The following is a 27,517-nucleotide window of genomic DNA, read 5'->3' on the forward strand; positions in this document are numbered from 1 at the left end:
AATTTTTGTGGGAAAAAAAAAAGATTTTTTATTTTCACGGCTCTGCGTTATAAACTGTAGTGAAACACTTGGGGGTTCAAAGTTCTTACAACACATCTAGATAAGTTCCTTGGGGGGTCTAGTTTCCAAAATGGGGTCACTTGTGCGGGGCTTCTACTGTTTAGGTACATTAGGGGCTCTGCAAACGCAATGTGACGCCTGCAGACCATTCCATCTAAGTCTGCATTCCAAATGGCGCTCCTTCCCTTCCGAGCCCTCCCATGCATCCAAACGGTGGTTCCCCCCACATATGGGGTATCAGCGCACTCAGGACAAATTGGACAACAACTTTTGGGGTCCAATTTCTCCTGTTACCCTCGGGAAAATACAAAACTGGGGGTTGAAAAATATTTTTTGTGGGAAAAAAGTTTTGTTTTATTTTTACGGCTCTGCATTATAAACTTCTGTGAAGCCCTTGGTGGGTCAAAGCACTCACCACACATCTAGATAAGTTCCTTAGGGGGTCTACTTTCCAACATGGTGTCACTTGTGGGGGGTTTCTACTGTTTAGGTACATTAGGGGCTCTGCAAACGCAATGTGACGCCTGCAGACCATTCCATCTAAGTCTGCATTCCAAATGGCGCTCCTTCACTTCCGAGCCCTTCCATGCGTCCAAACGGTGGTTCCCCCCCACATATGGGGTATCAGCGCACTCAGGACAAATTGGACAACAAAGTTTGGGGTCCAATTTCTCCTGTTACCCTCGGGAAAATACAAAACTGGGGGCTGAAAAATAATTTTTGTGGGAAAAAATTTTTGTTTTATTTTTACGGCTCTGCATTATTAACTTCTGTGAAGCCCTTGGTGGGTCAAAGCACTCACCACACATCTAGATAAGTTCCTTAGGGGGTCTACTTTCCAACATGGTGTCACTTGTGGGGGGTTTCTACTGTTTAGGTACATTAGGGGCTCTGCAAACGCAATGTGACGCCTGCAGACCATTCCATCTAAGTCTGCATTCCAAATGGCGCTCCTTCACTTCCGAGCCCTCCCATGCATCCAAACGGTGGTTCCCCCCCCATATGGGGTATCAGGGCACTCAGGACAAATTGGACAACAAATTTTGGGGTCCAATTTCTCCTGTTACCCTCGGGAAAATACAAAACTGGGGGCTGAAAAATAATTTTTGTGGGAAAAAATTTTTGTTTTATTTTTACGGCTCTGCATTATTAACTTCTGTGAAGCCCTTGGTGGGTCAAAGCGCTCAAAACACATCTAGATAAGTTCCTTAGGGGGTCTACTTTCCAAAATGGTGTCACTTGTGGGGGGTTTCAATGTTTAGGCGCATCAGTGGCTCTCCAAACGCAACATGGCGTGCCATCTCAATTCCTGTCAATTTTGCATTGAAAAGTCAAACGGTGCTACTTCCCTTCCGAGCTCTCCCATGCGCCCAAACAGTGGTTTACCCCCACATATGGGGTATCAGCGTACTCAGGACAAATTGTACAACAACTTTTGGGGTCCAATTTCTTCTCTTACCCTTGGGAAAATATAAAATTGGGGGTGAAAAGATAATTTTTGTGAAAAAATATGATTTTTTATTTTTACGGTTCTGCATTATAAACTTCTGTGAAGCACTTGGTGGGTCAAAGTGCTCACCACACCTCTAGATAAGTTCCTTAGGGGGTCTACTTTACAAAATGGTGTCACTTGTGGGGGGTTTCAATGTTTACGCACATCAGGGGCTCTACAAACGCAACATGACGTCCCATCTCAATTCCTGTCAATTTTGCATTGAAAAGTCAAACGGCGCTCCTTCTCTTCCGAGGTCTCCCATGCGCCCAAACAGTGGTTTATCCTCACATATTGGGTATCAGCTTACTCAGGACAAATTGTACAACAACTTTTGGGGTCCAATTTCTTCTCTTACCCTTGGAAAAATAAAAAATTGGGGGCGAAAAATAATTTTTGTGAAAAAATATGATTTTTTATTTTTACGGTTCTGCATTATAAACTTCTGTGAAGCACTTGGTGGGTCAAAGTGCTCACCACACCTCTAGATAAGTTCCTTAGGGGGTCTACTTTCCAAAATGGTGTCACTTGTGGGGGGTTTTAATGTTTACGCACATCAGGGGCTCCCCAAACGCAACATGGCGTCCCATCTCAATTCCAGTCAATTTTGCATTGAAAAGTCAAATGGCGCTCCTTCGCTTCCGAGCTCTGTCATGCGCCCAAACAGTGGTTTACCCCCACATATGGGGTATCGGCGTACTCAGGACAAATTGTACAACAACTTTTGGGGTCCATTTTCTCCTGTTACCCTTGGTAAAATAAAACAAATTGGAGCTGAAGTAAATTTTTTGTGAAAAAAAGTTAAATGTTCATTTTTATTTAAACATTCCAAAAATTCCTGTGAAGCACCAGAAGGGTTAATAAACTTCTTGAATGTGGTTTTGAGCACCTTGAGGGGTGCAGTTTTTAGAATGGTGTCACACTTGGGTATTTTCTATCATATAGACCCCTCAAAATGACTTCAAATGAGATGTGGTCCCTAAAAAAAAAATGGTGTTGTAAAAATGAGAAATTGCTGGTCAACTTTTAACCCTTATAGCTCCCTAACAAAAAAAAATTTTGGTTCCAAAATTGTGCTGATGTAAAGTAGACATGTGGGAAATGTTACTTATTAAGTATTTTGTGTGACATATCTCTGTGATTTAAGGGCATAAAAATTCAAAGTTGGAAAATTGCAAAATTTTCAAAATTTTCGCCAAATTTCCATTTTTTTTGCAAATAAACGCAGGTAATATCAAAGAAATTTTACCACTATCATGAAGTACAATATGTCACGAGAAAACATTGTCAGAATCGCCAAGATCCGTTGAGGCGTTCCAGAGTTATAACCTCATAAAGGGACAGTGGTCAGAATTGTAAAAATTGGCCCGGTCATTAACGTGCAAACCACCCTTGGGGGTGAAGGGGTTAAAGTCAGCCGACCCCTCCCATCTCTCCCATGGCTAATGAGTTGTACCTTAGTGAGTAAACCTGAATGTTCTACTAAGACTTAACCCGGCCTTAAAGCTGTCCATACACGTTAGATAACTGTCGGTTTGTTCTCCCGTCTCCCCCATACACGAGTGCTTGGCCAAACGGTCATATGATTTCTTCTGGCAGAAAAGTAATTCGCCACAAGAGTTCCCTGAAAACAAAAAGGATCAGCCTTTTCTATGAACCGATCCTTCTCCGAGGCATATGTGGGCGGCCGATCACACCCAGTTTGTGGTATATAATAATGTCTGTGCCAAGTAAACGTGTGTTTTTGTTTTTTAAATGGTAATAAAGATGAATATTTACACATCTAGATTGTCACTGTAATGACTGATCTTTTTTGTGCTTGGACAGGAATGCGCACAGTACTTCTTGGAAGTGAAAGACAAGGACATAAAACATGCACTTGCTGGTCTGTTTGTAGAAATTCTCATCCCTGTGGCTGCTGTAAGTAGATCTTGTATTATGCAATGTAAATTCTGCTCTTTTCCCTGATGCTATACAGCTGCAACATATACTGCAGCGCAGTCCAACGCCTGTGCTTAGGAAAGTGTACACTTATCAATGTGTGGGAAGAAACCAGAAAGCCTAGAGTAATCCTTGCAAACACCAGGGGAACATTCCATATAAATGCCCAACACAAAAAATATCATTACTGTCAGTATACCGTACTTAATTCAGTCAAATACAGCTTTCCCTCCTCAGCATTTTGTGTACATCTGTATGAAGATGAATGGTAGATATGATTGCGGTGTTGCTATTAAGTTCACTACAATTTCTGTAAAGGCCCCGTCACACACAGCGACGCTGCAGCGATACAGACAACGATGCTGATCGCTGCAGCGTCGCTGTTTAGTCGCTGTTTGGTCGCTGGAGAGCTGTCACACAGACAGCTCTCCAGCGACCAACGATGCCGAGGTCCCCGGGTAACCAGGGTAAACATCGGGTTGCTAAGCGCAGGGCCGCGCTTAGTAACCCGATGTTTACCCTGGTTACCAGCGTAAAAGTAAAAAAAAACAAACAGTACATACTCACCTTCGCGTCCCCCGGCGTCCGCTTCCTGCACTGACTGAGCGCCGGCCCTAACAGCAGAGCGGTGACGTCACCGCTGTGCTGTACTTTCATTTTACGGCCGGATCTCAGTCAGTGCGGGAAGCAGACGGCAAGGGACCTGACGGACACCGGAATGTGAGTATGTAGTGTTTGTTTTTTTTTACATTTACGATGGTAACCAGGGTAAACATCGGGTTACTAAGCGCGGCCCTGCGCTTAATAACCCGATGTTTACCCTGGTTACCAGTGAAGACATCGCTGAATCCGTGTCACACACACCGATTCAGCGATGTCAGCGGGACCTCAACGACCAAAAAAAGGTCCAGGCCATTCCGACACGACCAGCGATCTCACAGCAGGGGCTGGGTCGCTGGTACGTGTCAAACATAGCGAGATCGCTACTGAGGTCGCTGTTGCGTCACAAAACTTGTGACTCAGCAGCGATCTCGCTAGCGATCTCGCTATGTGAGACGGGGCCTTAAGCCTTGGAGATCCAAGGTATCTTATCACACCATGTTTAGTAGCAAGGATGATAAAGCAAGTAAACTCGCATGCTCTTTGCAAACCCTCCCTTAAACATACTTTACTGTCTAATCTTCAGTGCTTGAGTGTTGGAGCACATTATTTGCTGTCATGGGTATTGGCCCAAAAAGAATTGTACTGTCCTGTATGGGTGCGGGTGAAGTCTTGAAGTTCTGGACTCGCTTGCCTTCTGCTATTTATACATATCTGCAAGTGCATTATGTGAAAATTCTCTGTATGAGCTGAATACGACCCCCTCATGTCATGCGGCCGGACCCCCACAACAATGGAGAGAACATATCTCCCTCATACATGTATAGCTACTTCTCCAAATTTACTGCTGAATCCTACAAGTAAAGTTTAATTGATTTATCATTACTTTCTGTGGAAAGCCGACGCACATGGAGATTATATGGTTACATGTCTACATATAATATTAATTTGGAGAAATATAAGAAGACTTCCTGTCTGTGTAATATGTAGCTGGAATACTGATTAATGCTTCATTTGATATAAGGATGCGACAATTATAATAATAATTATAATAAGCAATTATCTTCGAGCCATTTCTGTTCTTTGTGGGTAATGGTTCTATAAGATATGTACACAAAAGCTGTAATGCTGAGCTTTCATGATCTGTATTGGGTGTAATATCGCATCCTTACATAAGAGTAGGTGGCATTTTCCACTTGCAATCATTATATGAAGAGTTTTGATTCTGGAGTGGAAACTTCAAAATCAAGATCTCTCTCTATATTTATTTATCTCTCTCAATCTCTCCCTCTCATACACACACATATACACTCACTGGCCACTTTATTAGGTACACCTGTCCAACTTCTTGTTAACACTTAATTTCTAATCAGCCAATCACATGGCGGCAACTCAGTGCATTTAGGCATGTAGACATGGTCAAGACAATCTCCTGCAGTTCAAACCGAGCATCAGTATGGGGAAGAAAGGTGATTTGAGTGCCTTTGAACGTGGCATGGTTGTTGGTGCCAGAAGGGCTGGTCTGAGTATTTCAGAAACTGCTGATCTACTGGGATTTTCACGCACAACCATCTCTAGGGTTTACAGAGAACGGTCCGAAAAAGAAAAAAAATCCAGTGAGCGGCAGTTCTGTGGGCGGAAATGCCTTGTTGATGCCAGAGGTCAGAGGAGAATGGGCAGACTGGTTCGAGCTGATAGAAAGGCAACAGTGACTCAAATCGCCACCCGTTACAACCAAGGTAGGCCTAAGAGCATCTCTGAACGCACAGTGCGTCGAACTTTGAGGCAGATGGGCTACAGCAGCAGAAGACCACACCGGGTACCACTCCTTTCAGCTAAGAACAGGAAACTGAGGCTACAATTTGTACAAGCTCATCGAAATTGGACAGTAGAAGATTGGAAAAACGTTGCTTGGTCTGATGAGTCTCGATTTCTGCTGCGACATTCGGATGGTAGGGTCAGAATTTGGCGTAAACAACATGAAAGCATGGATCCATCCTGCCTTGTATGGAGCATCTTTGGGATGTGCAGCCGACAAATCTGCGGCAACTGTGTGATGCCATCATGTCAATATGGACCAAAATCTCTGAGGAATGCTTCCAGCACCTTGTTGAATCTATGCCACGAAGAATTGAGGCCGTTCTGAAGGCAAAAGGGGGTCCAACCCGTTACTAGCATGGTGTACCTAATAAAGTGGCCGGTGAGTGTATACACACACACACACACACACACACACACACACACACACACACACACACACACACACACACACACACACAGTCATTGCAAAAAGTGTTGAAGTTGTTCCAGCAAGTGAAGTATTGCCTCCTGAAAAAATTTTGCAATCACATATGTTTTGTTCTACCCATGTTTATTTCCTTTGTGTGTGTTGTAACAACAGAAAAAAACACTTAACCCCAAAAACGGGTCTGACAAAATTGTTGGCACCTTTTCAAAAATGCAAGTAAACAACTTTGCTTCAAGCATGTGATGCTCTTTCAAACTCACCTGTGGCAAGTAACAGGTGTGGACAATATGAAAAAGGAGATTTTTGTGTACTCACCGTAAAATCTTTTTCTCCGAGTCATCATTGGGGGACACAGGACGAATGGGTGTTATGCTGCTGCCACCAGGAGGACACTAAGTTAAACACACACAAAAGATTAACTCCTCCCCTGCAGTATACACCCACAGACTGGACAATCCAGAGCCAGTTCGGTAACAAAGCAGTAGGAGTAAACCAGTTATCAAACAGAAAACATGTCAAAGTCAACAAACACAGACTGAAAAAAAACAATTGAGCCAACTAGGCTAACAGGGAGGGTGCTGTGTCCCCCAATGATGACTCGGAGAAAAAGATTTTACGGTGAGTACACAAAAATCTCCTTTTCTCCTACGTATCATTGGGGGACACAGGACGAATGGGACGTCCTAAAGCAGTCCCTGGGCGGGTCACCAGAAGTTATGAGTGCTGTGCGAGCCTACAAACTACATATGAGACACAGCCGCTTGTAGAATTCGCCTACCGACGGAAGCGTCTGCCGAGGCCTGAAAGTGCACATGGTAGTGTTTCGTGAATGTATGGAGGCTGGACCATGTAGCAGCCTTGCAGACCTGTGCTGCCGATGCCTGGTGCCGGATGGCCCAGGACGCGCCGACTGACCGGGTAGAATGAGCCTTGATCCCCGGAGGTGCAGCGTGACCCTTGACACGGTAGGACTCTTGGATGGCGGAACGAATCCACTTGGCAATGGAGGCCTTGGAAGCGGGTAGTCCCTTCCGTGGCCCCTCCGGAAGAACAAACAAGGCATCTGATCTACGGAAAGACGCAGTCCTGGAGACATAACGTCTGAGACCCCTCACTAAGTCCAGAGTGTGGAGCGCCCTTTCCGTGGGGTGGGAAGGCGCAGGGCACAGTGAGGGAAGAACAATTTCCTCATTAAGATGGAAGGAGGAAACGACCTTCGGAAGAAAAGTCGGACATGTCCGCAGAACTACCTTATCCTGGTGGAACACGAGGAAAGGAGGTCGGCACGACAGAGCTGCCAGCTCAGAGACACGTCGAATAGACGTGACAGCCACGAGGAAGGCAATCTTCCAAGACAAGAACAGCAAAGACACCTCGTGCAAGGGCTCAAAAGGTGGCTCTTGAAGAGCACAGAGAACTAGGTTCAGGTCCCATGGTTCCAAAGGCATCTTGTAAGGCGGAACCATATGAGAAACCCCCTGGATAAAGGTCCTGACCTGCAATCTGTTTGCGATCCTTCTCTGAAAAAGGACCGAGAGAGCAGAAATTTGGCCCTTAAGAGAGCTGAGTGCAAGACCCAAGTCTACGCCTGATTGGAGGAATTCCAAAATGTGAGGAATAGAAAAACGGAGGGGGGAACGCCTCCGATCCCTGCACCAGGCGAAGTATGCCTTCCAAGCGCGGTGGTAGATGCGCATAGAAGAAGACTTGCGTGCACGGAGCATGGTAGATATCACCGTCTGAGACAACCCCTTCTGCCTCAGAACCCAGGACTCAACGGCCACGCCGTTAAACACAGGGCCTCTGAGTTCGGGTGGTAAATGGGCCCTTGAGACAGGAGGTCTGCGCGACTCGGCAGTCTCCAAGGTACGTCTGAGACCAGTTGAACCATCTCGGCATACCATGTCCTGCGTGGCCAATCCGGAGCGATGAGGATTACTGGAATCCGTTCTGCCTTGATCTTCCTGATAACCTTCCCCAGAAGGGGAATTGGGGGAAAGATGTATGGGAGACTGAAGCCCTGCCATGAGAGGACGAGAGCGTCGGCTCCGAAGGCTGAGGGGTCGTGAGACCTGGCCATGAAGACGGGAACCTGGCAATTGAGGCGGGATGCCATTAGATCCACGTCCGGGGTCCCCCAACGAGAGCAGATCTGATGAAAGACTGCGGGATGAAGAGACCACTCTCCGGGATCGAGGCTGTGGCGACTTAGAAAGTCCGCTTCCCAGTTTTCCACGCCTGGTATGAAAACTGCTGAGAGTATGGAATGATGTGCCTCGGCCCAACGGAGAATTAGCGTCACCTCGACCATGGCCGCCTTGCTGCGAGTGCCCCCTTGGCGGTTGACGTAGGCTACTGCAGTAGCGTTGTCGGACTGGACTCTTACCGCACGTCCGGAGAGGAACTGCTGAAAATGATGGAGGGCTAGTCTGATTGCCCGAATCTCTAAGATATTGATGGGTAGCTGGGACTCCTGCGGCGACCAGCGACCCTGGGTCGAGTGGCGCTGGAACACTGCACCCCAGCCGAAGAGCCTGGCGTCCGTTGTGACAACCAGCCAGTGCACCGGAAGGAAAGACTTCCCCCGAGTCAGGGAGGACCTCTCGGTCCACCACCTGAGGGATTGTCTGATTTGGCGAGAGAGAAGGAGACGGCGGTCGAGCGAGGCGGGATTCCTGTCCCATACTGCCAGAATGGCGTGTTGTAAGGGCCGGAGGTGAAAAACCGCAAAGGGCACTGCCTCCATTGCCGCCACCATCCTGCCGAGTACCCTCATGGAGAAGCGTAGGGAGTGAGAGCGAGGTTGAGCAAGCTTCCGGACTTCTCTCTGTAGAGTAGATACCTTTTCCGGAGGCAAGAGTACTAGACCCTGAGAGGAGTCTAAGATCATGCCCAGGTAGGGTATGGTTTGGGCCGGGACTGGGGAAGATTTTTTGAAATTGAGTTTCCAGCCCAGGCGTGAAAGAGTATTTATAGTGACATCTACCGCCTCTGAACAGGACCGGAAAGAGGGTCCCTTTATAAGAATGTCGTCCAGGTAGGGCAACACCACTATGCCTCGAGCATGGAGAATGGCCACGGCAGCCGCCATGACCTTGGTGAACACCCGAGGAGCGGTGGCCAGCCCGAACGGTAGGGCGACAAACTGAAAATGGTGGCCCTGGACCGCGAAGCGGAGAAAACGCTGATGAGACGGCAGAATGGGAATGTGCAGGTAAGCGTCTTGAACATCTAGAGATGCAAGAAACTCGCCCTCTTCCAGAGAGGCAATTACCGAGCGGAGGGACTCCATTCGGAATTGCCGTACACTTACGTACCTGTTGAGGAGTTTGAGGTCCAATATCGGACGTACGGAGCCGTCCTTCTTTGGTACAATGAAAAGATTGGAATAAAAACCTTGGTACCTTTCGTCCTGAGGTACCGGGATGATGACCCCGTCGTCCCATAGCGATTTTATGGCCTGGAAATACTGACGGACCCTTGCTCTGGGAGGAGGGGACTGAAAGAAACGAGATGGGGGAAGAGAGACAAACTCTATCTTGTAACCGACGGATACCAGATCGCAGACCCATCGGTCGGGAACTACCGAGAGCCACGCGTCCCGAAAGAAGAGTAGGCGGCCGCCAACTCTGTCGGTGTCCTTTGGCGTCTGCCAAGAGTCATTGAGGAGGAGACCTGTTAGATCTGGACCCCCTGGACCCCTGTTGTCTGGGTCTGCCTCTCCAAGAGGGAGAAGGTTTGTAAGATGGCTGGGAGGTTCTGTCCTTGCGCTGACCTCTCCCGACGCCAGGTGGCGCGGAGGAAGGATTGGACCAGTTGGAACCGAAACGGAAATATCGGCCTCGGCCCTGTTGGTTGCGAAAGGGACGAAAGGTCCGTTGCTGGGGAAGGAATTTGCTCTTTCCCCCTGTGGAGTCTGCGATCATTTTATCTAGTTTGTCCCCAAACAGACGTTCACCCTGGTATGGAAGGGACGTGAGAGATTTTTTGGATCCTGAGTCCGCTTTCCAGTCCCTGAGCCAAAGGGATCTGCGGACCGTGACAGCATTGGCCGCTGCCTGTGAGGCACAGTTGGCCGCGTCTAAGGATGCGGAAACTACAAAGTCCCCCGCTCTGGCAATCTGAGTGGCCAGGTGAGAAACCTCGGGGGGTAAGTCGGCATGAAGTGCAGTAGAGGCTAAAGACTCGGCCCAATGGGTCATGGCTTTTGCAACCCATGTGGCGGCAAAAGAAGGAAAGAGAGAAGCCGAGGAAGCTTCAAAAGCCGAGCGAGCCATCTGATCAATTTGTCTATCCGTGGGATGCTTGATGGACGCGCCCTCGGAGGAAGATAGAACCGCCTTTGTGGCTAGCCGCGACACTGGCGGGTCCACGGAGGGTGACTGAGACCACTCCTTAGCAAGGTCCTGAGCAAACGGATACTTCAATTGCATAGCCTTCTGACCTGAGAAGCGTTTATCTGGACGGACTCTATGGAGATCGACAATGTCCTTGAATTGAGGATGCGTGGGAAAAAACCTATGAGCCTTTGTAGTCCGCCCAAATGACACGGGATGAGCCGCCTTAGACGGGGCTTCCTCCTCTAACTGTAGAGTCTGACTTACAGAGTCTATGAGAGAATCAAGGGTCTCTTGGTCATGACGGTACTCTGGGGAACAGGACACGCTGGAAGCGTCGTCCAGAAAAGATTCCCTGCTATGATCTGGGGATGAGTGACGAGAGACTTCGCTCTCTGAACCAGAAGGCTGATCATGGACCGGAGATATTACCCTGGACTTCTTTCTATATGAGTGAGGGCTTCTGGAAACGGTACGACCTCTGGGCCGTGAGGGGTTCTTAGACCGCGTTACATCATCCTTGGAAGTACCCTGGGTAAGGGACGGCTCACGGAGGGACTGTATCGTCCTTTCCAAGGATGCCACAGATCGAGCAAGGGAGGACGCCCATGCGGGGGCACTAGGCTCACTACATTCCGGGTCAGAGGCCGGATTATCCTGTGCCGCGGGCATTTCACAGGCAGAGCACAGCGGGGTGGTGTGACCTCGGGGCAGAGAAATCTTGCAGGAGGTGCACACAGCAAAAATAACAGAGTGGGTCTTTCCAATCCGTTTTTGATTAGACTGTGACATATTTGCTGTGGAGTGAGCGTACTGGCAGGGGGGGGAGGCAATCCTATTGGGTGCGTCTCACCTAGGATCCGCGGTGGCTTGGCAGGGAGATCCTGAAGCTTTCCTCCTGTCCTGAGCGCTGCGGTGCTGCAGAGCCGCCAGCGCACTTCCTGGTCCAAGATGGCCGCCGAGAAGTGAGAAGGGCGCTTCTCGGGAGCGAGAAGCGCCCAGGGAGGGGGCGTGTCGTGGGCGGGCGGCGGCATGCTTGTAGGCGGGCGCTGTAGTCCGACCCAGGCCTGGGAGCCGCCGAGCCCTCTCAGAAAGTAAACGCTGCCCAGCGGCTATAGAGCCGCACGCTGCCCCGCGGCTGCAAAGCCACCCGCTGCCCCGCGGCTGCAGAGCCGCACATTGTCCCGCGGCTGCAGGGCCGCATTTAGAAGAGAGTAAGGGGGGGCCCCCTGCTGCCAGCTCGTCGGTCCCCGCACTTACCTTGTGCGATGGGACCGATGCTCCATCCACCTTCACCATGATAGGGAGAGGGTGGAGAGCTACTGCCGCCATGTATCAGCCACTATATTCAGTGGTGGTGCAGTGGGCGGCTGCGCGGACGCCCTGTCAATTTGTCCGGCTGTGCCCTGGCTCCAGGAGACTTAGGTGGATGATTAGTCCCCATGGTCGCCTGAGAAGGATGGAAGGAGATCGGGACGCTAGGGAACCGTCGCCACACTGAAAGGTGAGCCAGGGCTGGCATCCATCGTTGCGGGAAAGGATACAGGAGGAACGCTCCGTGTACTTGCCCGTTGTTGGTGCGGGAGAGATCAGAGCTAAAAAATTTGCCTGTCGCTCCCTTCTTTCCGTTAAATCAAAAACAAAAAAATTGGTGGGGTCCTGAGGACCCAAGTGCCTCCTGAGACACTAAGTAAGAACTGGCTCTGGATTGTCCAGTCTGTGGGTGTATACTGCAGGGGAGGAGTTAATCTTTTGTGTGTGTTTAACTTATGCTGCTGCCACCAGGAGGACACTAACACCCATTCGTCCTGTGTCCCCCAATGATACGTAGGAGAAATCACACCTGAAACCAGATAAAAAGGGAAGAAGTTCACACAATATTTCCATTGTGTCTTTTTATGTGCCACTCTAAGCCTGGAGAAGAGAAGAGAACTGTCTGAGGACTTTAGGTACAAAATTTATTGAAAAAATATCAGCAATCTCAAGATTACAAGTGCCTCTCCAGAGATCTAAATGTCCCTTGGTCCATGGTACGCAACATAATTAAGAAGCAACTTCTGACACAGGGACATGACAAAGCTAGACTATAGTTTGCCAAAATGTACGTAAGACAAAATCCTTCTGGGAAAAGCATCTTGTTCTCAGATAATACCAAGAAAGAGGTTTTTGGTAAAGCACATCATTCTACTGTTTACTTAAAACAGAATGAGGCCTACAAAGAAAAGAGCACAGTACCTACAGTCAAATATGGTGGAGGTTCAAAGATGTTTTGAGGTTGTTTTGCTGCCTCTGGCACTGGGTGCCTTGACTGTGTACAGTGCATCATGAAATCTGAAGATAACCAAAAAATTTGGGGTTGGAATGTAGTGCCCAGTGTCAGGAAGCTGGGTTTGCATCCTAGGTCATGGGTCTCCCAGCAGGACAATGACCCCAAACATACTTCAAGAAGCACCCAGAAATGGATGGGAACAAAAGCGCTGGAGAGTTCTGAAGTGGACTGAAATGAGTCCAGCTCTAAATCCCATTGAACACCGGTGGAGAGATCATAAAATTTCTGTTAGAAGAAGGCGCCTTCAAATACGAGAGACCTGGAGCAGTTTGCAGATGAAGAGTGGTCCAAAATTCCAGTTGAGAGGTGTAAGAAGCTTGTTGATGGTTATAGGAAGCGACTGATTGTAGTTATTTATTCTCTCTTACTAATTTGATTATTTTTTTATGTTCATTCATATGATGTGCCTTTGTCTTCCTAGGCTGTAAAAAACGAAGTAAATGTGCCATGTTTAAAAAATTTTGTGGAGATGCTCTACCAGAACACGTTTGATTTGAGCTCAAGAAAGAAACATTCCCTGGTGAGATATTTTAATAAACTTATGTGGATGTCTTTGATTTCCAAGTAGCTGTTTTCACAGTTTGTCCATCAAATGTTGGCCTTGGGGGCTGCACAGTTTTCCTATGTGATCTCCATTGTCTGTCGCTGTGGAGGTAAAAAAACAAACAAATATGCCATTGTGGAAGTATACAGTATATGCTTAATGAAATTTGCAAAAGCTCTTTCACTATCCCAACGTTATGCAAGAAGCCTCATGAAACAACTACCCACGTGCATAAAAAATGCCAGACTAATAAAAAAGGTTATATGTACTAATTTTCACACCTATGCCCAGGCTAGGTGGACATGAAACATGTAAGGAATAGAATATGCAAACGTAATCCACCAGAAAGCGTGAGAAAGCAGCAGTGCCTTCCTGTTTGTAGAATAGATGAATGATACTAGGAAGGTTCCCCGCATAGTTGGGACTCATCTGTGATGGAGGATGTTAGATCTGAAACACGTAGGTAACTTTTTATCTACGGGTCAGCCCATAGCAAGTGATGTCACATTTGCATGAAGTGACAGTCTTTTTATCCAGAGTGTTCTAGTAAACGCCGCTGGCCGTGGCGCTAGGGGCGCTATACTACTGACTTCTGGATTTGATCTGTTCCACACTTTGACAATCTGAGAATTAGAAAGACTATGTCCACCTAGCTTGTGCATAGGTGTGCAAATTACCGCATGCAACCTTTTTTATTGCATTGTGAAAATGCATAAAAGTGCAAAAGATGTGTCCTCCTTATAAAAAATTATTTTGATAAAATGATAACATGACAACAAAATATCACTACAACCAGACCTCGGCGCTAATAGAATATCTGATAAGGTAAATTAAGTAACTAGGTCATGATATAGTGTGCACCAGGACTTCCTCTTTCTTCAGGGTTATTTATTTTTGATGGATTTGTAGATCTAGCCTATCAAAATATCAAACCGCACCGTTTGAGGTATAAAATGGAGAGCTGAGATGTTTATAAATTGGGTTTGGGTATGGGTTCATTGACCTCCTCTATGCACAGTATATCAGGTGACGTGGACACATGTGCACAGTATATCGGGCAACGAGAACCCATGCACTCAGTATACTGGGTGACAAGGGCGCATGCACTCAGTACACCTGGCGACAAGGGCACATGCACTCAGTACACCTGGCGACAAGGGCACATGCACTCAGTACACCGGGCGACAAGGGCGCATGCACTCAGTACACCAGGCGACAAGGGTGCATGCACTCAGTACACCAGGCGACGAGGGTGCATGCGCTTTGTACACCGGGCGATGAAGGTGCTCGCACTCAGTACACAGGGCGGCGAGGTCGCATGCACTCAGTACACTAGATGGGGGTGCATGTGCATAGTACACCGGGGCGATGAGGGCGCATGCACTCAGTACACCCGGCGACAAGGGCGCATGCACTCAGTACACCGGGCGACAAGGGCGCATGCACTCATTACAATGGGCGATGAGGGCACATGCACTCAGTACACCAGGCGACAAGGGCGCATGCACTCATTACAATGGGCGACAAGGGCACATGCACTCAGTACACCAGGCGACGAGGGTGCATGCGCTTTGTACACCGGGCGATGAAGGCGCTTGCACTCAGTACACAGGGCGGCGAGGTTGCATGCACTCAGTACACTAGACGGGGGTGCATGCGCTTAGTACACCGGGGCGATGAGGACGCATGCGCTCAGTACACAGGGTGGCGAGGGCGCATGTGTTCAGTACATCAGGTGATGGGGGCACTTGCGCACAGTATGCCATTGCATGCACTGTAGAGACAAATTGTATTGCTGTTAGAAATGTGCAAATCCATTCACAGGACTCGGGTTCATTGATCATGTTGGCAGTCCTTGACTGCCCAGCTGTTCCACAACTGATGTGGCCCTGGACCAGATCTGTGCAAATTTTTTCGCTCATTTTTAATTGCTATCCTTCCAAAAGTAAAAATGGCATTAGAATAAACAAGTAACGTGCTATGGTTGCTGATTATACTTGTATTGTACTGAAAATGAAGAGGGCCCTTACATGTATAACACTAATTCACTTGATACTAATCAAGCACTTGGGTAATGAAAGTATATTGTGTACCCAGTCCTAATCCGTATCCTAAATAACAGACGTGCACACAGTAATCAATGTTGTCATGACATCTATGCTAAGAAAAACAAAGTCACAATACATTCAAGACTTGTGGTGGTATGTTTGCACCGTTTTTGAGGCAGAAAATTCCAAAATGTTTTTCAAGAGAAATCCTTGTCTGGTAGCCATGCAGTTTTTCAGGCAGTGTCTGCTGTAATTTCCGGACTATAGGATACAGGCTACGTTTAGACAGCAGAAATGAGGAACTTCCCTGGCGGTGTAAAGTGGAGGGGTCATTATCACTTTTTTTTTTTTTACTGTCGGTTAGTTGAGTGAGGTGATAGATTTTAATGTTGGTGTTTCTCTTCAGTTTGTGCACACACAGCTCTGCTACATTTACATACACACAGCTATGCGACATATGCACATGTGAACACACACATCTCTGCTACATGAACATTTATAGACACCGCTCTAGTCCTGGAGCTAGTCAGGTGGAAGGTCCTTTATCTTCTCAGGAATGCAGGTCCCAGTAGCGTTTGTCTCCTGCCCTGCACCAATCACCTAGATCAGTGTGGGGCACAAGTCGAGAGATCAGTTCTCTCAATGATCGGGTTTGGTGCTGTGTCAGCATTCTCGTTTCAAAACCTCATCTGAAAAAAACACGAAACAAAAAAAACTCGCTGTATGAATAGTAGTGTTGGGTTTCCATTGACATGACTAGGAAGAGTTTAGTATCTGAAATGTTTTTGTGTGCTTTTTTTTCTAATCGCTTCTACTACAAAATCTACATGAAGAAGCTCAGTATGAATGTATCCTAAAGATCTCTGACACTGCTGATTTCTTTTTTCCAGGCATTATATCCCCTGATCACGTGCTTGTTGTGTGTCAGCCAGAAGCAGTTTTTCCTCAATAATTGGCACATCTTCTTACAGAACTGTCTGTCACATCTGAAGGTAGGTGCCCGTCCACCATCGGTGATGAGGACACTGCAGCGATTGAATAAAGATCGGTTTATTACCCTAATATTCCTCTTTGTTTTATTCTGACTTTCTTCGCTCATCTTTGGAACTAATCAATCAATTACATTGTCATGTCAATCTTTTCCTGATTGAATCCTGGTATTTACCGCTTCTTTCTTCCTGTTGGGTTGGACTTGACTTTCTTCGTAGTGGCGGTTGACCTAAATGTATTGCTCTTCCTATTACTGTGTTGACCATAGTCCTCTTGAATGTTGTATGACATATCTTACCATATATTCCTCTGACACTATTGCTTTCTACTCATAATGATGTAGATTTAATGAACTCTGAGAAGGACTCTGCACCTGATCATTAGCTGCATGTCTGATTCATGGCCGGCTCATATCATATTTCCTTCCTGTGTTTTTCCTTCACTGCTTAACATTCCGTTCACACTGAATTGATTTTCTTTTTCATTCCCACGTCTCATCCTTATGTCTGAAATACGCTGCTTTTTTTTTCTTAATAAGGCAAATTTGCATTTACTTTGCCGTTTGTGCTAATAGTAATTTCACTTATCGCTTGCTGTACTCCCTCTATAAAGTCTGAGAAAAATCATACTTTCAATATTACAACTAGTGTAATGTTTATATGCGAGCCAAAAAAAATTTGTAAGGCATGTGACCCTGAACATTAGTTTTAATACATATTAAATAATGATTTATGTAATCCTATAGCTTTTTCGTCTCTTAGATCATAGCAATGGTAAGCCTCTAATAAGAACCTAAGGAATCATGCACACAGCTGTATCATGGATGACTGTTGTACAGACCTATAAAGCAGTGTCTGCACAAATGTGTCTGGTCCGGGAACGAGGGAATACTGGTGACATGTTCCATCATGTGGTATTCTCCCCAGAAGCTTGGCTTGTAAGGGAGAAAACTGGCACCAGATGTTGGCACAAGGACTGACAACTTTGCCATGTGCATGATGACTTAATGTTGAGGTGTGTATGTGCTCTAGCACTGGTGCTGGAGGAACATGCTGTTGCTCCATGTATTCAATATACATTGCACCTAAATATCGGTTGTCCTAAGTGGCTCTTACCGTGAGCGTATTTTCTTTGTATACCACAGCCCCACTGTAATATTGGGATTACCCAATATTGTGAGAGAGATCAGATGTAGGCCTCTTGTATATGACTGTATTTGGGGCCTACAAGTCCATGCTCACGGTCTGCATGCACATAAAGAGAAATAGATTAGGAAAGTGCTAATACTGCAGTCATTAAATATGGTGAGTTGAGGTTTACCAATAAGTTAAAGGTCCCATAGTCCCTCAAAGCGCCACAAATTCTCTTTAGAGCCCTATTCCTGCATCTTTAGAATGTTTTTGCTGCCCCATGTGCCTAAGAAACTTATAACAGTGTGGCTTTTGTGTACAGATTTACCTTGGACTAGTTAGAACGTGCATCTCTTCCCTAGGACTAGTCCAGGGTCAGCTACTGCGATCATGCTCCCTTAGAAGAGAATGATGTTCTCACCACTGGTCGGCCGAGCAGGACTCGGCACCGCAATGTTCCTGGCGCATGCATAGAGGGGCGCAGTGATGGCAAGTCCTGCTCTGCTGAGCAGTGGCGAGGACCTCAGTCCCTTCCGAGGGGGCGTGAGTACAGAATCTGATGCTGGACTAGTCTCTGAAGGAGCGCCCCACTGGACCAGTGATGCGGAATTAGCGAAAGGCACTAGTGTTGGCACATCGCCAAACGTTCTTCTGAGACAGCAAAGACCTTACTAGATTACGGGAATAGAGCTCTGTAGTCTATTGCAGAAACTGACCAGTAAGCTTTAACATTTAGATTTTGCTTTATTGCAACCTACAGTTAAAGGCATTGTTCCAGAAAAGACATTAATCACTTAATGTGGGATTTATAGGGGCCCCACCATTGGGACCCCCACTTATCACTAGAAGAGTATTACATTAATGTTTACTGCTAGGGAAACTGTTTTAATAAGTAGAATCAACCATTCTAAGCCATCCGTATAGGTATCCATGTCATAGGAAGCTGAATACAATGATACATGGATATCTGTGATCCAATGTCTTATTCCAGAGAAATCCCAATTTTTTCTTATATATAAATGAGCTGTTCAGGATTGTGGGCCGGACTCTGATCTGCATGAGAATCTGCCCTCAGATTATTTTATTTAAAGGGAGAATTCCGTGTGTAAGTTCCTTTTTATAGGGGTTGTTCAAGCAATGCAAATCATATTCATTGTATAGATGACAAAACTTGGGGGAAAAGATTCCTGGGATAACCCCTCTAATACATAGAGACGATAGGTTCATTCTCCTCCCGGCTTCTTTTAGTTTTGTGCTGTTCGTGTTGTGCTTTTTCATCTAACATGCATGTGGCTCCATTCTCATGTTTGTTTTGCTGTCTCACGTTGCTTTATTTAGATGCCATCTAACAACAGTATCAGAAAGCAAATAGAAACTCTTCAGGTGAGTTCATGTCTGCCCCACGGAGCTGTGTATCGGTGGACAAGAGAGCAGGAGACCTTCAGTAGGGTCTTCTGTCCAAGCCTCATCTTCTGCTGGAATTTTAGGACATGGTTTAGACAAGGAAAAAAAATGAATAAAGGATGTCTACTCCATTGCCACCATTTTTTATAGGACCAGTTTCTGTAAAATGAAAAATAAACCAACTTTGTAAATGGTCTTTTTGTATTGTTCCAACCAGTTTGTGCTTACTGCTCCTATGCAAATCTGTGTCGTCTTGGTAACAGACTACCATGAAACCTTCTGTAGTCTGATCCTGGAGTCACCCTTCCCTTTATACTTACCTCTTTATTAATAAACCTGTAGAATGTAGGGGACAAAGAAAGCAGTAACTGATGGCTGCAGGGCCAGATTTGTTGGATCTTAACAATGAAGCTGTGTACAAGAAACCTTAGAATATTTCTAATAAATGACTTTTTTTCCGAGTTGCCATATTTTTCATTTTAGATTAATCAGGTAAAGGAAAAAATGGCTACAATGGTGCATGTAATCCTCAGAATGCAATGCTGACATTTTTTATTTTTCATGGCTTTCTGGGATCTTCAGTTTTCATCTTTTCACTTGAAATCTTTTTAAAGCTCCAAAGTTGATAGAACGGAAAGATAATCCATAGATATAAGAAGACAAGTGCTTTCTAAACCATATTCCTTTCTAGGATTTATATGGGGCAGTGTGGGAGTCCAGTATGTTCTGGCCCTGTTCTCTTTAGGTCGCGGCTGTGCATGTCATATCGATAAGGGTAGCCCCTCACCAGAGGCGTAATGACTGATACTGATAGATGACGTATACGTTTCACCTATAGAGTGCTAGGAATGACCCAGGCTGGAAATAGGAAAATGAGGATCCAACATGGAATCAGTGTGTGGCTGTGATCTTCCCTCATACTGGAGAAATAATTGCTCTAAAAATCCTAAGCAATCTGTGACCGCCTCGGCATTTCTAAAGAAGTGCTGATTATTAGTGCAGTTTATATAATGGTATGTTAGGACGCATTTGCATTCAGCATTTTAATTGCAGTTTACCCTTACTTTTTGTTTAACTAAAGCTAGAACAGATCTCTCCATTGTACGTTAAGAAAACCACCAACGCTTCATTGCCCAACTTCCAAAGCTGAATAGTTAGGATTAGTAGAGTGAAATTCCACCTTTGATCATAATTTTCCACTTGAAATAGAAGTAAAAAGTTCAGTAATTTTGTATACTTTTTGCTTTACTTTGTTTTTTTCCATGTTATTTTATGTTGTCTTCTCCACTCATGTGCATCTAGGTGTGTCCATGCTCAACGCTTCTTAAATTGCATTAAAGGGGTTGTCCAGTGGGTACAAGTTATCACCTGATCAGAAAATAGGCGATAACCTGCCGATCCGTGGATGTCCTACCGTTGGGACCCGCAGTAATCGGCAGATCGGGGAGTGTTAATCCCCGACAGTGAACATTTATCTGCATTACAAAATGGCCCAGGAGATTCCTGACCGCAGCTCCATTCCCACTCTATGGGGCTGTCAGGAAGTCACATCGCAGCACTTGGCTTAGCCATAGGGAATGATTGGCGCTTCATCCTAACAGGGAGAAAAGGTCCCCTATCTGACAACCGTGGCGGCCTGTTTATCACCAAGTTACCACATGTGGATGGCTGACAACTTGTTTTCACAAGACAACCTTTTTAAATTAGACAATTTGTCCTAATTCCATATATTATGTTTTTTTCTGTTAAGCATCCCGGGCCGTACATGTCGGGAAATGCTGGATTAGAGAGAATTTATGCCAGGACACGTGTAACCACTGTCAATACCATTTCATTTTGTTGTGTGATGCAGAGATGGTGTAAGGTGTCATTCCTACTTTTATTTTCCCCAAACACATTTTTACCTCAATGAAGTTGTACCATATGCATGGGGAGCAGGCCTGCTGACTGGTTCCATCACATATGTACCACTTACTTGTGTAGCGGGCCTGCTGACTGGTTCCATCACATATGTAACACATGCGTGGAGAGCGGGCCTGCTGTCTAGTTCCATCACATATGTACCACATGTGTGGAGAGCGGGCCTGCTGGCTGGTTCTAGCATATATGTACCACATGTGTGGAGAGCGGGCCTGCTGGCTGGTTCTATCATATATGTACCACTTGCGTGGAGAGCGGGCCTGCTGACTGGTTCTATCATATATATATACCACATGCGTGGAGAGCGGGCCTGCTGGCTGGTTCTATCATATATATATATATATATATATATACCACATGCATGGAGAGCGGGCCTGCTGGCTGGTTCTATCATATATATATACCACATGCGTGGAGAGCGGGCCTGCTGGCTGGTTCTATCATATATATATATATATATATATATACCACATGCATGGAGAGCGGGCCTGCTGGCTGGTTCTAGCATATATGTACCACATGTGTGGAGAGCGGGCCTGCTGGCTGGTTCTATCATATATGTACCACTTGCGTGGAGAGCGGGCCTGCTGGCTGGTTCTATCATATATGTACCACATGCGTGGAGAGCGGGCCTGCTGGCTGGTTCTAGCATATATGTACCACATGCGTGGAGAGCGGGCCTGCTGACTGGTTCTATCATATATATATACCACATGCGTGGAGAGCGGGCCTGCTGGCTGGTTCTATCATATATATACCACATGCGTGGAGAGCGGGCCTGCTGGCTGGTTCTATCATATATATACCACATGCGTGGAGAGCGGGCCTGCTGGCTGGTTCTGTCATATATATACCACATGCGTGGAGAGCGGGCCTGCTGTCTAGTTCCATCACATATGTAACATCTGCGTGGAGAGCGGGCCTGCTGGCTGGTTCTAGCATATATGTACCACATGCGTGGAGAGCGGTCCGGCTGTCTAGTTCCATCACATATGTAACATCTGCGTGGAGAGCGGGCCTGCTGGCTGGTTCTAGCATATATGTACCACATGCGTGGAGAGCGGGCCTGCTGTCTAGTTCCATCACATATGTAACATCTGCGTGGAGAGCGGGCCTGCTGGCTGGTTCTATCATATATGTACCACATGCGTGGGGAGCGGGCTGGCTGACCGGTGCCATTACCTGTGTATCACATGTGTGGGGAGTGAGCCGGCTGACCGGTATTACTGTATAATCTCACCACTCATACACTTTCCTCTGTATATATTCTGGATCTCACAAGCTGGGGCTTATTACCTTATAAATGAACCAGTGTCGAATGCTTATGTACAGGTTATATCTCGTATTAATAATCCTCTGTAAACAGCTTCTCTACCTTTTCTGGTTTGAAGTCTGGTAATTTCATTGTGTAATTTCTATGCTTGGTGGCATATATTCATGTTCTGTGTGTATTTATTTCTACTTTTAAAGGACTCTACGAGCACCGTATTACACGTGGAAGTAGTGGTATAACGGTGTAGGCACTTATCCTCTCAATAAAAATTATTCCTTTTTTTTTTTTCTTTGTAGAATTTCTATCTACCTACTAGTCATGAGAAAAGGGAAAGTGGCTACCCACTTCCATGTGTACAACAGGTTCCTTTTAGGCTTCTCGGGTAGGATAATCCCCTTGGAGGGAACATCGATCTCCCAGTATAGCGCTTATACACAGTTGGTACACCCGCCACACAGTGATATTTGTCATATTTGCTATTAGCTCTGATAACCTGCTCTTACTATAAGCCTATACTGGCTGTATCAGGATTGTGGACCGCAAGCTAGAGATTGGGTAACTCCAGTCACAGCAGTATGCCCCTCATAGCATCAGTGCTACACGAATATTAACATCCCTTGTTCCCAGCACATGCCAGGTATTCCACTTTCTGGGGTCAATTTGAGCTTTGATACTACTTAATTCTTACCCAATGTATCCTGCCTTAACATGCCTTTATTTGTACTATATATATTGAACATTGTGCTATTAATGAAATGTCCATTGAGTATTTTTTTACACTTAGGCGCCACAGACCATTCATCTTAATTTTCTTTCTTTCAGAATAAGGACCCTAAAATGTCTCGAGTTGCACTGGAATCTCTGTATAGATTATTGTGGGTTTATGTTATTAGGATAAAATGTGAAAGCAACACTGTAACACAAAGGTGAGTGACCACGGCCCATGGCGTAGGAGTGCCCGCAGCAGCTGAATTTTAGATTTGTGGTTGTTTTAGGATTGAAAGGGACTCTGTCAGCACAGAATGACTGTACAAACTAAGCACAGGCGCTTGGTGCACTCTCGGGGTGGCAAAACATTTAAGTGCAGTTTTCCATATATCTCCTCCCTTCTCTGGCTCTATAAAGCCAAGCTTTCAGTCAAAATAGATTAGGGCAAAGATGGCAGGAAAGCAAGTGGGTGGTAATATGCGCATAAATTATGCACCTAGCTCCTGTGCTTAGTTTGAACAGTCATTCTGTGCTGACAGTCCCTTTAATGCTGTCCTCACTGCCAAGGGTGTAATCACTTCTAGAAATAATCCTAATTAGTATCAGTATGTGGCTGCCACTAAAATCATCTGCATTGTTAAGCACAGAAGGAAAACCTCGAGTCTCGGAGCAATGTATGTGTAATGAACCACTCTTTGGAAGCCCTGCTGTATTATTAGTTTCCTCTTTATACCTTTTTTTATATATTTTTCTTGTGTTCCCACTGCATTTATTTTATCTCGTCTTATGGTTGTAGTAATTTCTACCTTTCACCAGTCGATGCCAGAGAGAATATATGTAACATAGCATATATGTAATATAAGATATTGCTGTAAAGTTTGGCCAGATAATTTTTTCATGTTTGTTATTATTCTTTTTCCAGCCGCCTTATGAGCATCGTATCCGCACTTTTCCCCAAAGGCTCACGTAGTGTAGTGCCCCGCGATACACCTCTTAATATATTTGTCAAGATCATTCAGTTCATTGCTCAGGTAAGTTGGTGAGAAGGTCGTGTGGTCATACTGCGGGGCATGGGGCACTTCTGCCGAGTTTGCCACCCTCAATTAGTTCATTAAATACAGCAGTATATCGTGTGATCCTTTCCAAAGCAGGATTTTTTTTTAAAGGGGTTATTTGGGGGTGGGGTTTGATCATATTATTATAAGGCTGATCTGTCTCAGCTTATCACTTACTGTAGCTGTTCACCGCTGCAGCCAGTGATTAGATGCAGTGGTGATATATCTCTGTGCCTGGATGTCATCTTTGCAGAAGGATGTATTAACTGGCAAGAGACCAGCCAGCATGGAACAAGAGCATCAGAATGAGTTTTTCCAAACATATAAACCCAGATTTGAGCATTTTGTAATGAATAAAAGTATATACTCCCTAGACAACCCTATAAACGAGCATGTAAAAATGAGATTATTGTTAAGATGTTGAAAAGCATTAATAAAAAAAAAATATTAGAGGCCAAGTATGAGACAAATATAACCATGTCACTGATGAGACTGATCCATCCTTAGAAAAGGTGGGGTCCTAACCTGGCAGCCCTCATTAATAAATATAAATATATATATATATATATATATATATATATATATATATATATATATATATATATATATATATATATATATATATATATATATATATATATATATATATATATATACTACCATTCCAAAGTGTAGGGTCACCTAAAAACTTCCTTATTTTTGAAAGAAAATCACAGTTTTTTCCACTGAAACTGGCAGCTTCATTAAATAGTACACGCAAAACGCCAGTGTCAACGTCTACAGTGAAGAGACGACTCCGGGATGCTGGCCTTCAGGGCAGAGTGGCAAAGAAAAAGCCATATCTGAGACTGGCTAATAAAAGGAAAAAATTTATATGCGCAAAAGAACACAGACATTGGACAGAGGAAGATTGGTAAAAAGTGTTATGGACAGTTGAATCCAAGTTTGAGGTGTTTGGATAACACAGAAGAAAGATTGTGACATGAAAAGATGCTGGAAGAGAGCCTGACGCCACCTGTCAAGCATGGTGGAGGTAATGTGATGGTCTGGGGTTTGCTTTGGTGCTGATAAAGTGGGAGATTTGTACAAGGTAAAAGGGATATTGAATAAGGAAGGCTATCACTCCATTTTGCAATGCCATGCCATACTCTGTGGACAGCGCTTGATTGGAGCCAATTTCATCCTACAACAGGACAGTGACCCAAAGCACACCTCCAAATTATGCAAGAAATATTTAGGGAAGAAGCGGGCAGCTGTCTATAATGGATTGGCCAGCGCAGTCACCAGATCTCAACCCCATTGAGCTGTTGTGGGAACAGCTTGACCGTATGGTACCTAAAAAGTGCCCATCAAGCCAAACCAACTTGTCGGAGGGGCTTCTGGAAGCATGGGGTGAAATTTCTCCAGATTACCTCAGCAAATTAACTGCTAGAATGCAAAAGGTCTGCAATGCTGTAATTGCTGCAAAGGGAGTATTCTTTGACGAAAGCAAAGTTTGAAGGAAAATTATTATTTCAAATAAAAGGTTTTTTTTTCTAACCTTGTCAATGTCTGGACTAGATTTTCAATTCATTTGGCAACTCATTTGATTAATAAAAGTATGAGCTTTCATGGAAAGCACAAAATTGTCTGGGTGACCCTAAACTTTGGAACCGTAGTGTATATAACATTTTTTTTTTTAACTATTTTTATGCAAAAATAATTTTCCATTATTTTTTTAGGTGTAATTTACATATTTAATAGTGTATTTAATTAGTTGATAATGATCAATGATGTGTGTGTAATAAATATATATATCTTGTTGATTTGCATGTAAATTATTTTTTTCATTTACCAGTTGTATACTTGATGTAATTCATATCTGTTAATTTTTTTATAGGAACGCTTAGATTTTGCAATGAAAGAAATAATATTTGACCTCCTGAGTGTTGGAAAATCATCTAAAACATTTACGATCAACCCAGAGGTAAAGACAAGTGAGGCTTGTGTACTCCATATAATCCTGCTACAGTACATGTCAGCTGCAAGTGCCCAGAGACATTGGACTTTAGTGTGGAAAAAATGAGTAAAACTTTAAGGGGTTGTCCAGCCTTAGGCTACAAGTCTACAGTCACGGTATGTGACTGCAGACTTGAGAATCTTCAAATCATGCACACTGTGTGCTGTGAGGATTCTCCAGTGTCTGCGCCAGGAGCGTGCAAGTTAGTGATCTGCATACTTCCTGCCACATTTCCACTAGACTTGCCTAGTACACTTGCATTGAGCGAGGCTACGCATATCTGGTCATCCCGTAACCGCATGTATGCAAATCGCATCCCTGCGGCCGCGTGCCTGGTAACGGCACTAGAGAATCAACGCATTGGCGTAATTTGAGGATTCTCAAGTCTTCTGTCATATAGAGTGTCTGCAGACTTGTACCCCAAGGCTGGACAGCCCCTTTAAGAATGAAAAATTGTATCAGGCGTCTGATTACAGATAACTGTCGTCTAAAATAACGTTGACCTTGTTTTCATTTATGGAGCGGAAAAGATCTTACAAGCAGATCAGATTTTTCATCCACAAACGATCTTTCATTGAAAGAATATTCCCTGAAGGATCGTTCTTCCTTCGCCCATTGTTAACCGCCAAGTACAGCCAAGTGGAACAACTGTAACTGGGATTATGGAATTAAACAATGGTTACAGTGGTGTCAGTGTACCGATCAGTCACCAGACTATGGTTGGTTGGCAAATTGCTATCCCAAACGGATTAACTTTTACCCCTGTTATAAAGTGCACAAATGGGCGCAGCAGAAGGTTGACCCTCTCTATTCATTCTCTATTGGGCTGCTTGATAAAGCCAAGTTCTAACCGGAAGAAAAGTTCCCAGTTCTGCTCATTTCCAGCAGTTGTACCCCACTGGTAAACAAACTATCCTGATCCTGTGGATAGGTGATACCGTCATTTGTTTTCACTGGACAACTTTTTTTTTTCACTAAATGGCTGAATAAGAAAACCTAGAGGTGACATCCTGACTCAAACATTAATATGAGTAACTTGTGACACTAGAGTTCTGGCACGTCATGCTTGGCATTTCAGTATTCTTCTTTTTGTCCGGGTTCTCCCCAAATATTCCAGTCTACAATTATTTCCAAAATACAGTAGAGATGTAATCTCTGATAGAGACGTATACTGCAGTGACATGGACTCGGTTCATGCTTTTTCCCAACAATGTTGGTCTTTTTAGATGGGCACTAAAGCTTAGTAGACTACATGTCCGTCTGAAAAGACTCAGTTTGGGTCAGTGTAGTCTATACCTCCATCACGGATTCTTTCTGAAACCTGTTTTATAGGGATTCCGACAAAAGAAAAAAAGGGGATGCACTGAATTAATGGCGGGAAAATGACATTACTCCACTGTGTCACTGTATGTGCTGGCACTATATCAGTACATGAAAAT

The 27,517-nt window shown here is 45.1% G+C and overlaps 1 protein-coding gene across 14 annotated transcripts in view; it reads left to right on the forward strand.

Annotated features, from left to right (window-relative positions):
• Nucleotides 1–27,517, forward strand: part of FRYL (FRY like transcription coactivator) — a 332,520-nt gene that overhangs the window by 207,288 nt on the left and 97,715 nt on the right. For 9 of the 14 annotated variants that reach the window (XM_077279795.1, XM_077279794.1, XM_077279796.1 and 6 more), the window contains 7 exons: nt 3,380–3,472; nt 13,429–13,527; nt 16,490–16,591; nt 19,058–19,102; nt 23,139–23,242; nt 23,947–24,055; nt 25,959–26,045. In XM_077279795.1, coding sequence (XP_077135910.1) covers nt 3,380–3,472; nt 13,429–13,527; nt 16,490–16,591; nt 19,058–19,102; nt 23,139–23,242; nt 23,947–24,055; nt 25,959–26,045 — 639 coding nt within the window. The remainder of the gene's footprint in view (nt 1–3,379; nt 3,473–13,428; nt 13,528–16,489; nt 16,592–19,057; nt 19,103–23,138; nt 23,243–23,946; nt 24,056–25,958; nt 26,046–27,517) is intronic. The other 5 variants (XM_077279798.1, XM_077279790.1, XM_077279801.1 and 2 more) reach the window with 1 other exon arrangement.

Source organism: Ranitomeya variabilis, chromosome 1 (genome assembly GCF_051348905.1).
Source record: "Ranitomeya variabilis isolate aRanVar5 chromosome 1, aRanVar5.hap1, whole genome shotgun sequence".
Classification (NCBI taxonomy): Eukaryota; Metazoa; Chordata; class Amphibia; order Anura; family Dendrobatidae; genus Ranitomeya; species Ranitomeya variabilis.